We start from the raw sequence: 12,654 nt of genomic DNA, 5'->3' as shown, positions 1-12,654 counted from the left end.
AAACTAATGGAATCATTTGGTTATCAATAAAAAATAGTCAATTCTGGAATACGTATGATGAACATGAGAGAAAAATGATTAGTCTCTATCTGTTGGGTATAAGAAATGCCATATATCAACAATACCGCATTTCGTTAAAAATGAATGGGTAAATGAAGCTGATTTATTAAGTGTTGTTGGTTTAGAAGAGGACCAGTCTAAAACTGGGTCTAACCAGCAATTAAAGTCTCCTGCCATCACCAATGAATACACACTCAGATCAGGCAAAAATGAAAAAAATCGCTCAAAGAATATTGGATCATCTACAAATGTTTGTACAAACATATATTTGGGGCATAAACATTGGCAAATACCAAGAATTTATTCTCTAACTTCCCTGATACTATAACAAATCGTCCATTAGTATCAGAAACAACCTTGTGTTGAACAAAAGGAACTGTATTTTCTATAAAAATCGAAACACCTCTAGCTTTGGCCTGAAAACTTGAGTGAAAGTGAAATTCTCTCCATCGGCTAAAAAGGTGTGAGTTATCAGAATTACGTACGTATGTTTCTTGTAAAAAAATAATTGGGACCTTAAATTTTTTAATATAGGCAAATATCTTCTTTCATTTCAAAGGATGATTTAATGCTTTCACGTAAAGACTAAGTAATTTAGTATTATAATCCATTTTATTATTATTTTAAAAATAAATTAAAAGGATAATCCTTAAGAAGGTTAATAAAGCTAAACTATGACCTATGAGATAAGAAAAACAAACAGGTTTGACTAAAAATCCCAAACAGCCTCCAAGAAAAAAAATCCAAACACCCCCTCCCCCCTCCCAAAGAGAGAAAGTCGACGCCTACAACTAATGACGACATCCCCCCAAAAATCCTGCTGGCTTAGCTCCAAATAAATTACAAGGTTAGAATATTCCAACCTAGTCAAAACAACAGATAATAAAGAAACAGTTAATTCTGGTATCAAAAAACTCTCTAGAAAAGTAAGTATAATATAAAATAATATGGACACACAGAATATTGGCTCATTAAAATCTTAATCTCAAAGTAAAACCTTAAGAGGTTCTGAAAGAAAATTGACTACAAGATTCACCAGAGGCAAAATACACAATTATTCATGTAAGATTTTGTTAAACAGCTCTAACATGATACTTTTAAACTTAACAGACAAACTAATAGCACATTAAAGTCTTATTCTCAAAATAAATCCTTAAAAAGTTCAAAAAGAAAGAGTTAAATACAAAGTTTAGCAAAGGTAAAATAAACAGTGATTCATGTAACAAATAATAAGCAGCCTGGAGACTCATACGGAACCATTTTTGCGATCCATCCTGCAGTGTAATTCTGAGCTTCGCCGGGTACTGTAAAGAAGGTTTAAACTCTTTTTTGTAGAACTCTGACATGAAGCTTTTGAACTTAGCACATTCCCTCATAATCTCTGCTGAGAAATCTTCAACAATTCTAATCTTTTTTCCATTAAAGTCAATCATACCTTTCCGATGAGATTCTCGAATTATACGGTCCTTTGTTTGAAACTCATGAAAAGCAATTAGTACTGAATGAGGTTTACTTGTAAATATTCTGTTCCCAGGTATTCTATGCGCTCGGTCGATCATTGGTGTTGATTTTAAAATATCAGGAAATAACTGAACCAGAAAGTTTGCAAATATTCCGTAGGACGATCACCTTCAGTTAACTCTTCAAGACCAAGGATTCGTACGTTGTTCCTTCTACTTCTGTTTTCTAAATCAATAATCTTCTGTCTTAGTTCGTCATTAACCTTGGATTGTTTCTCATAACGCTTTTGCAGGTCGTCCAGTTTCTCATCCGGAATTAACAGGATTTCTTCATTCTCTTTTATTCGTTTATCGTGCTCAGTTAGGGTTTCTTGAATAGAATCCAGTTTTGTGCTGAATTGCTTAATTTCAGAGCCAAGTTGTTGAAATCCTTCGGAGGATTCCTTTCTGAATCGCTGAAATTCCTCAGACGCTTCCTTTCTGTGCTTTTGCATCAATTCAATAATAGAATCCAAAGATGTAGAAGAATCTTCTCCTTTTTTACCTTTAGCAGTTTTTGCAGTCATAGTGTCAGATCAGGTTGGAAAGTAGGAAAAGTAAAGTAAACTAGGAGCAGCTGTAACATGCTGTTATTCCATCCACCGCCAACAGGAAGTCTCCAGGGGGAACTATTGAGAGCTAATGAGGTTACAAGTCTTTCTCTTTGACTTGGAGTCCTCCAAGATCATCTTCTCATCCAGAGGTCACTTTTTGGAGCAGAATGTGATGTGCTCATGTTTCAGAAGTTTTGTGCTTCACAGCTTGAGGAAGAGATTGGCTTGGTAACATCCTCCTAGCCAGATATTTTGAGGATCTTTTAATCCTTCCTTCACTGGTCTGTACAACAGCTTCCTTCATCTCAGAGCAAGTGGGAGAGTCTGAACCAGCCACTCATCCCTTCATTCTCTTGAGAAGAAAACTCCCAAAGTGATGGCTTACTGGCTGAGTGTACTTGGCTCTGTGGCACTGGGTGAACCCAGATATGGTGGAAGTGTACATTGTTATGCTTCAAATTGACAGCATGTCAAATCCACGTGAAAGGGCATCATCACCTTCATCTTCAAATATAAGGGAGAGGGAGGACATATCACTTTGGAATGTGGATTACAAAATCCTATGCAAGATCCTTGCAGATTGGGGCAGGTCTGCTCTGGGACAAAACCAACCTGTGCCTTACCAAGTAGGGAATTCTCTAAAAGCCTTGCTCTGCTCAGGATACCATCGTCCACATATGGGATGGGTCTAGGGTGAGGGGTGTACACTTGACTGGTCAGCTTGGACCAGGGGAAGGCCTTTGACAGGATATCACACATGTACATGATGGTGTACTCCCTAAAATGGGCTTTGGCTGGGAATCAGGAATTGGATTCAACTGCTCTATGCAGACGTCAATTGGACAATCCAAATGAATTGGCGGGAAACAGAAAGCTTCCCATTAAATCCGGAGACCGGCAAGGGCACTTGCTCTGTCCTGTCTTGTTTGTGTGTTGTATTGAATCCTTTGTCAAATCTATCAGGAGCTACACTGATGTAAAGGTAGCAATGATGCTCAGGTCAAAGCCTCCCTGTAAGTGGACAATGTCACATCTTCTCCTGAAACTCATGGTGCGTCTGTGCATTAATCAGCGTCTGTGACCAGTTTGAGCTGACAGTGGGGACTAGAATCAATAACACCAAGGGTTCTTTGTCAACTGGCCCAACCATTCCTCTGTTTCCTCCACCCCTCCCCAGTCTGATTACCTGAATTATAGATAGCAGGAGAGGTGGTGGGGGGCAAGAATTAGCTTTAGCTTTATTTGTCACATATACATTGAATCATTCAGTGCAACGCATCATTTATGCCAACGTAGCATGCCCACAACTTACTAACCCTAATCCGTATTTCTTTGAAATGTGGGGGGGGGGGGGGGGGAGGGAACCAGAGAGCCTGGAGGAAACCCACGTGATAACAGGAAGAATGTACAGACTCCTTACAGGCCGCAGCAGAATTAAAACCAGATCATTGGCACTGTAAGGTATTACGTTAGCCGCCACACCACTGTATCGCCCTTACCTGGAGCAGATAGCCGAGGAGAAACAAACTGGGAAATGAGATTGGCACTCCGTCTTGGTCGGGGGGTGGTGGGGAAGATGTTCTCCCTGTTGTACTTGGACCCACCACTGGGTATGCCGTTGCCGTAGCAATGGGAAGTTGGGACTTTGCTGGTCAGGACACTGCCCTGTGTAACGCCCTCTCATGGTCCACTGCAAGGTAAGGGGGATGGGGAACAGGGTGACACTGAAGCACTGTAGGAGAATGTATTGGATTACTGTGAATATAGAGAAAGGCCTACAAATTGTGTTTCCTATGTATATAGTTATTAACAAAGTATGTTTTTGAGATGAAGAAACTGAGGACGAGAGGGCACCAAGGCTCAGCAGAAGATGTGTCCCAGGGCTGGCAAGACAAAGGAGGGTGTGACCTGGGGCTGGAGAGAGACAGGGGTGTGTTCCAGGAGTGGAGAGAGACAGGGGTATGTTCCAGGAGTGGAGAGAGACAGGGGGTGTGTTCCAGGAGTGGAGAGAGACAGGGGATGTGTTGCAGCAGAAGAGAGAGATGGATGTGTGTCCCAGGCTGGAGAGGGACAGAGTTTGTGTCCCAGGGCTGGAGAGAGACAAGAGGGTGTGACCAGGGGCTGGAGAGTGACAGAGGTTGTGTTCAGAGGCTGGAAAGAGACACTAGCTGTGTCTCGGAGCTGGAGAGGGATGGGAGAGGCTGGACTTAACCAGTTGAATCCCTGGTTTGGAGAGACAGGGTTGGAGTCCCAGGGCTGGAGAGAGCCAAGGGATTATGTCCCAGGGCTGGATTGAGACAGGGGTTGAGTCCCGGAGCTTGAGAGAGGAGGGTTGAGTCCTGGGGCTGGGGTGAGACAGAGGTGTGCCCTGGCGCTGGGGCGAGTCATGGGGTGTTTCCCAGTGGGGAGTGTGTCCCAGGCTGTAGCAGTGGGACTATGCTCTGGGGTGATGTCCCTGGGCTGGGTCTCACTGGAACTGGTTCCCAGTGGGTAGTGCGTCCTGGGTCTGTGACCATTGGGATTTGTCCCAGAATACACTCATTCTTTCAGGTGCATAAGGACCAAAGAGATTTACAATTTAATTCTCTTAATAGGTTTTCCTATTTCTAATTCCTGGCTCAGTGTCTGATTATTTTCCCATCTGCCTGGTTTGTCATGGGACTCAGGAAATGGAATTATACAGGCTTGTAAGTGCCTGATGGAGCCAAATGTGGATCGTGGAGTGGTCACAAGTGACGCTTCTTTGCACAGCTGGTTCACCCGCTGCTGTTGAACTTTATTCACGCTCTGCGGGACCTGACAACTGAACATCCCATCATGGAATTGGGGCTGCAGGTGGGGGGGGGCGGGGGTGAGGGATGTTCTCATGGTGAATGTTTTAGTTGATCATCTGATCAAAGAGTTCCCATAAGGGACTGAAAAATGTTTCAAATGTTAATATTTACTCATGTAATCAGAAACATAAACCCCATGGTTTACATTTTAAAAGTTTTCCAGAATAAAAACTTTCAGCTGCTAGGAATTTGTATCTCTGCCCATTTGCCTATCTGTTCTCACTATATTGCTGCAATTCATATTATCTCATTGTAAATCTGAATTTGATATTCTTTCTTTAAACTGTCACTTTTCTCCTCCATTTGCTGTGCTTCACTCTCCTTTCCCTTCCCCTACATCAAATCTTCTGTGTTCATCTTTTTGTCTTCCCTTCTCACATTATGTTTCCCTTTCTGCTCTCCACTCTTCTAATTGATGAAACTTTGGGTTACAATAAAATTCTGATAATCAGCCAATCCAAAGTTCAGAAATACTGATAGTCTGACAATTGGTTCACCAGATGCTGATCCCAGCACTCCTTCTACCACACCCGGTTTCTCTATCGCGCACCAGGCCCCACTTCACACACTGAGGTTTGGTTCCTGAGCAACACACTCAATATTTGAGGAACTCAGCAGGTCAGGCAGCACCGAAGGAGGGAAATGAACAATTGACATTTTGGGGTGAGACCCTTCATCAGGACTGAGAGGAAGGGGGCAAAAGTCAGAATAAGAAGGTAGGGGCAGGAAAAGGAGCACAAGCTGTGGCGGGGGGGAGGTAGATGGGTGGGGGGGAGTGGTTTGAAAGGTAATTGTGTGAGAAGCTCGGAGGTAACAGTGGCTGAAGAAGGAGGAATCTGATAGGCACTTCCTTTAGCACTGGGTCACAGTTCCCACACTCGCTTTAACACACAGGGCCACTTCCTGTGCACCCTTTCACACAACGGCACTGGTTCCTGCACTCCCTTTAACACATCGGGGCCCAATGTTGTGAGCTCACTCTATCACAGAAGGACATTGGTTTCTGCATTCCTTTTTACTCGCCAGACTCCCATTCTCCACTCTCTCTTCAAATCAACAGGCCTCTCTTCCATGCTCCCTTAACTTTACCAGGTTTACTCAAAAATTTAATAAATCTGCGTGCATCTTTAAAATTTGCTGATATATTGCAGATGTCTAAGAGACTGTTAGATTGACACATGGATGAAAGAAAAATGGAGGGTTTTGAGCTCTGTAGGAGGGGCGAGTAGGTTCCTTATGGTTGGGGGATAAGCTCTTACTTCCTGTTAAATGCTCTCAATGGTATATGTCTCAGCTAGACTCTGACAACTAAATCCAGCTCCTGATCTTCACATGTGGCTTAACTAGTAAGCCTGGCAGGACCATCTCTTCTCACAGGAGAAGGGGAAAAGGTGGGTCACTGGTGCGGCAGATGGGGCTCATCAGATGTGATTGGCGGCTCATCGAGGAGAAGGAAAGCTCTGATCTCAAACCTCTGCGGGCTATACCCACTCATGGGGAAGGTTTCAGGAGAAAACCTCAAGGAAAGACCTAGAGCTGAGCCCCTAAGGCAGTCCTACGTTGAGTTCAACGTTAACTCCTGTGACATCCCTGCTGTTCCTTTGGGTTCATCAGCTGTGTGGAGAGGGGTAGCCTGCTGCATGGGCAACAGCTTGCTCTCCATGTCGTACTGCCCTGGCTCGTGTATCCATTGTACGTAGATGGCTAGGATGCAATATCCATGGTTAATGCCGACCAATGGAATCCTCAGCAGCGTGAGATTGATCATGGTGTAGGTTAAAAAGTCAGCACAACATCGTGGGCCAACGGGTCCATACTGTACTGTACTGTTCTAGGTTTTGTATTGGAAAATTATGTTAGTTGTAGGTTGGGCTAATAACATCCAATAGTTATGTACACCTCTAAAGCCTCAAACGAGCTGGAATAACAACTGCACTGTGCTTATTGGACCTTGTGTGGAGTTGTGTCGTCAGGTAGCATCTGTGGAGAGAGGAAGGGATTTAACAGAAATGATGTAAGCTGGATGAAATGTGACTTGGAAGGGAATGTTCAGGTGATGGTGTTCTTCTGCACCTGTTGTCCTTGTACTGCTGTGTGGAGTTTGGGATGTGTTACCTACAAAGTCCCGGGGTGACTTGTTACACTGCATTGTGCAGATGATGATACCTTGTGTGTATAGTTAAAGTAAAAGTGGGTCTAGTGCCAATCTGGTCCCAGATGGTGTCTTGTTGGAGCTGCACTGATCCAGGCAAGTGGAAAACATCCCATCACTCTGCTAACATGACTTACAGATGGAGGATAGGCACTGTGATGTCTGGTGGTGTCTCTTTCCATGAGATATTCAGCACCTGAACTGCTCTTATCGCCACTATGTTTATTTTGCTGGACAGCTGAGTTTCTGTTTAATGCTGACCTCAAAGGGGTTGAGGTGGAACTTCAATGACCATAATACTACTGAATATCAAAACCAGGAGTCCAGACCATCTCATGAGATCATCACTGCTGGCATTTGTCATAGTCATAGTCATACTTTATTGATCCCGGGGGAAATTGGTTTTCGTTACAGTTGCGCCATAAATAATAAATAGTAATAAAACCATAAATAGTTAAATAGTAATATGTAAATTATGCCAGGAAATAAGTCCAGGACCAGCCTATTGGCTCAGGGTGTCTGACCCTCCAAGGGAGGAGTTGTAAAGTTTGATGGCCACAGCAGGAATGACTTCCTATGACGCTCTGTGTTGCATCTTGGTGGAATGAGTCTCTGGCTGAATGTACTCCTGTGCCCACCCAGTACATTATGTAGTGGATGGGAGACATTGTCCAAGATGGCATGCAACTTAGACAGCATCCTCTTTTCAGACACCACCGTCAGAGAGTTCAGTTCCATCCCCACAACATCACTGGCCTTACAAATGAGTTTGTTGATTCTGTTGGTGTCTGCTGTCCCAGCACACAACAGCAAACATCATAGCACTGGCCACCACAGACTTGTAGAACATCCTCAGCATCGTCCGGCAGATGTTAAAGGACCTCAGTCTCCTCAGGAAATAGAGACGGCTCTGACCCTTCTAGTAGACAGCCTCAGTGTTCTTTGACCGGTCCAGTTTATTGTCAATTCGTATCCCCAGGTATTTGTAATTCTCCACCATGTCCACACTGACCCCCTGGATGGAAACAGGGGTCACCGGTACCTTAGGTCTACCACCAGCTCCTCAGTCTTTTTCACATTAAGCCGCAGATAATTCTGCTCACACCATGTGACAAAGTTTCCTACCATAGCCCTGTACTCAATCTCATCTCCCTTGCTGATGCATCCAACTATGGCAGAGTCATCAGAAAACTTCTGAAGATGACAAAACTTGTGTGATGTGACCAGTTATCAGGTGGTCTTGAGTTAGCTGAATGTGGATGTGGAGTGTACAGATCTGCTCATTGCCTCCTGCATTTAATACTACATTTCTTGTCCTGTAGATCATATCCGAATGAACTGGGCCCTAAACACTGGACCCAAACCAGATTTGAATACATCATGAAGCTGAAGCAAGCTGCGCTCAAGTCTGCCAGGAAACAATGGGCGGATTACATCTTGGTGAGTTGAGTCGTCTTCATTTGCCTGTGAAGCAAAATGATTCTGCCATCCCTCCCTCTGTGGAGCAATTGGGATTTCCTCACGAGTGCTATTCTTCCATTTATTAATTTTGAAACGGTCAGATGTACCATTTGCATGAGATCTTGTTGCACCTGAAGATGCTTAACACAGTGATTTGAAGATTAGCTTTAATTGTTACACATACACTGAAATATGCCTGCATCAATGATCAGCACAGTCTGGGGATGTGCTGTGGGCTGACCACAAGTGTCACCTTGCTTCCGACGCCAGCATAGCGTGCCCACAGCTAACTAACCCTAACCCACACACCTTTGGAATGTGGGACGCAACCAGTGCACCAGAGGAAACCCACGCGGTCCTGGGGAGAAATACGGCTGTTCATAGGAGGAGAGAGTCACAGAGACCCAGGTGAAGAGAGGTTTGAGGGCAGAGTGTAGTGGATTTGGCAGTGAAGATGGTGAATAATCGGGCAGGGAAACCTCAACAGGAGTCAGAGCCGATAGGTTTCAGTGTGATCGTTCTCTATAAGATCATGGATGGTAAGGATCTTCACAGAGTGGCAGGAAGAACCAGTAATTCTGACCAAAGCAACACATACAAAATGTCGGAGGAACTCAGCAGGTCAAGCAGCATCTATGGAGGAGAATAAACAGTGAACACTTCAGTCCAAGACCCTTCATTAGGCTTGAGACATCAACTGTTTATTCCCCTCCATAGAAGCTGCCTGACCTGCTGAGTTCCTCCAGCATTTTTTGTGTATCGCTGAAGATTAACAATATCTGCAGAACCTCTTGTGATTTTGACCAGAGTCCCGATGAAGAGTCTCAGCCTAAAATGTTGACGTTTGCTCCCCCCATAAATGATGCCTGACTTGATGACTTCCTCCAGCATTTTGCATATGTTGCTCAAGCTTTCCGCCATCTGCAGAACCTCTTGTGTTTAGAACCAGTAATTAGACTGTTGGCAAGCTGAACATTGGTCCCCTGAGGGCAGGTTGGGAGGATAGTTGGTATGAGAGGAAGATGTGGAGATTGGATTTACATTGGGCTACACATCTTTAAACATTATGTGTTTTTATGTTGTGTGTGAAACATGCCAAGAAGGAAGAACTACATCTGGAGCACTGTAATCCAATCATGTAAACTCATTTTATCAGCTTATTAGTCGAATATAGGTGATACATGACCTGCTTTCTTATAGCACCCAAGGTATTTAATGGAACTGCCTTATTTTAATGAGTATTTAAACTGGTTTCTCCCACTAGCCACAGCAACCTGCTGACAAATAACTAACAAGTGCCAGTTTACTGCCACAAGCTGCAACTGTTTAGTATTCGCGGCAGGCTACGTAATTTTGTAAATGAATAGACCTGTTAACCTACTGTGGCTAACGCCGTGCAATTCGGTCTTGTTCTCATGGGGTAGGAAGATCTGTAAAATAATACAACTGCATTTGACAGAGCCTGCTGAGCTCCTGCAGCATTTCGTGTGTCACTGCTCGTAAGCTGCCTGCTTCTTGAATCACAAGTCTAATTGCTGCAGATTGTCACATCTTGTGGTCAGTTGGAGGAAGATGGAAGGCTGAGAAATCTCCATAGTTCTCTTTAATTTTGGATACCTGGCAGCGTTACGGTTCTTTGCTGACTGGCATGCAACTGCTCTGAGCTGAAGCGTGTATAGATTTCCCCACTCTGCAACAACAGGGTTAAATTCAGAATGACTGAACAAGTTCAGTGGTTCCTCCCACTCAACCCCTCACCATCTAATGACCACACCTACAGTAGTTCCTTACGGACGCTGTCACAAGTAACTGCTTGTTTAAACAGTGGAACAGTTACATTACCCTCAGTAGCTTTCCATTACGTCATTTTCTTCACTGTGTTTCCCCCACAGTATAAGCTCTTCACTCCACTCAACACTAATGTGCTTTGGAGCAGTAAGCAGAGGTATTAGTCTGAGCCACCTTGAAGGGGAGAGGCGGGGATGGATATCTGGCTCTGTAGATACCATGAAGGGATAAGCTGGCACCAAAGACTGTCACACATAACCTTGGTCAAAGAATGAGGTGATTTTCGCAGCATGTGGGTGAACATAGACCTGGCAAAGACAGTGTATTGTGCACTGTAAGAGAATGGGAGTGGCAGATATCATCCCTCATAGTCAGAAGGATAATGACTGCCCTGAGCCCTGAGAATGGTACCTCTCCAGTTGTCAGTCATTCCTCCAAGACTTGCTTATAGTTGCCCCTTGGATATCACAGAGGGAATCCATGGTTGGCCCACCCAGCTCCAGAGACTTGCCTTTCAAGAGCTGCTGGAAGGGATCGGTCAGCAGAACGTCCAGGATCAAGGCCCTCGAGTGGTGGAGAGAACTTCCAGGAGAAACTGGATAAATATGAGGGAGAAGAGAATAGAAAGCTGGTACTGGCGGTTAGACTTCTGTGTGTCTGGTGGGGCTGTGAAAACTGGCCAGGGCCAACTGTCCAAGCACTCTGCTCCTGTCCCTTAAAAATTTGAAGTAAATTTATTATGAAAGTACTTGAGTATCACCATATCCTAACGAGATTCATTTTCCTGCAGACATTTACAGGAAAATAAAGAAATACAATAGAATTAACTTTAAAAACTATAAGAGCAGATAACCAATGTGTTGAAGAAGTCAAATTGTGCAAATATATATATATTTTTTTAAAAATTCATAGTTCAAATTATATTTATTATCAAAGTATGTATACTATATACAATCTTGAGATCCGTCTCCTTACAGGCGGCCACAAAGCGAAAGAACCCAACAAAAACCCAGCATTAAAAAAGACAAACACCCAACGTGAAGAAAAATAGAGCAAATCATGCAAACAATAAAATGTAAGCAAATAACGTTTAGAAGTAAAGTTCATGAAAGTGAGTTCATGGCCATGAAGCTAGTCATCACTGCAGCCAGTCCTGGGGCCTGTTAGCTGCAGGCCGCAGCTTCAGTTCAGCGCAGAGATGAGAAAATCTTGCTGAACACCGGCCCATCCGCTCACCTCCGGCCCCGACACGCTGAGCTTTTCAATCTAGCCCGGTGCTTAAACTGGCCAAGCATTGGCTCGTTCCTCACTCTCAGATCTGGGCCCTGCCGCTTTGATGTGCTGTTGGACCTGGGCTCCACTGCCTCAATTCAACTCGTACCCAACCTTTCCAATCTGGCCTGGCACTTAAATCAGGTTGCTCCTTGCCTGGGCTCTGCCACCTCGACTCTGCATCACCTCGGATCTGTCATCTGGAATCGGTTCCAAGTCCACTCAGCAATTGCCAAACACCTGCCTGTTCCCTGTTTTTGGGCCTGGGCCCCATCACCTCAATTCGGCCTGTGTAGGCCGCGCTGCAAATGTCCCACACCTTCAAGACTTTAGTTCACATCGCAAAAGTGCCAGGTTGTTCAGGCAGTTCGAAAGCTGAGATCTGAAAAGGATGTTACAGGCTATTGATTGCTGTGATTCTTGTCCGAAAAAATGTGATTCATAGAGTAGGTAACACACATAAAAGTTGCTGGTGAACGCAGCAGGCCAGGCAGCATCTCTAGGAAGAGGTACAGACGACGTTTTGGGCCGAGACCCTTTGTCAGAACTAACTGAAAGAAGAGCTAATAAGAGATTTGAAAGTGGGAGGAGGAGGGGGAGATCCAAAATGATAGGAGAAGACAGGAGGGGGAGGGATGGAGCCAAGAGCTGGACAGGTGATTGGCAAAAGGGATATGAGAGGATCATGGGACAGGAGGCCTAGGGAGAAAGATGAGGGGGAGGGGAGGGAAAACCCAGAGGATGGGCAAGGGGTATAGTGAGAGGGATAGAGAGAGAAGAAGAATGTGTGTATATAAATAAATAACGGATGGGGTACGGGGGGAGGTGGGGCATTAGCGGAAGTTTGAGAAGTCAATATTCATGCCATCAGGTTGGAGGCTACTCTTGACTCCATCCCTCCTCCTCCTCCTGTCTACTCCTATCATTTCAGATCTCCCCCTCCCCCTCCCACTTTCAAATTTCTTACTAGCTCTTCTTTCAGTTAGTCCTGACAAAGAGTCTCAGCCCGAAATGTTAACTGTACCTCTTCCTAG

At 44.5% G+C, this 12,654-nt stretch overlaps 1 protein-coding gene across 1 annotated transcript in view; it reads left to right on the top strand.

The window, feature by feature from the left end:
• The window catches only part of LOC134360082 (procollagen galactosyltransferase 1-like), a 198,020-nt gene that overhangs the window by 118,448 nt on the left and 66,918 nt on the right, over window positions 1–12,654 (top strand). The window contains exon 10 of the mRNA XM_063074163.1: window positions 8,422–8,539. Within this exon, the coding sequence (XP_062930233.1) occupies window positions 8,422–8,539 (118 nt within the window). The remainder of the gene's footprint in view (window positions 1–8,421; window positions 8,540–12,654) is intronic.

Source organism: Mobula hypostoma, chromosome 21, assembly GCF_963921235.1.
Source record: "Mobula hypostoma chromosome 21, sMobHyp1.1, whole genome shotgun sequence".
NCBI classification, from domain to species: Eukaryota; Metazoa; Chordata; class Chondrichthyes; order Myliobatiformes; family Myliobatidae; genus Mobula; species Mobula hypostoma.
The sequence above is the reverse complement of the archived record's forward strand: the minus strand, read 5'-3'. Positions and strand labels throughout refer to the sequence as shown.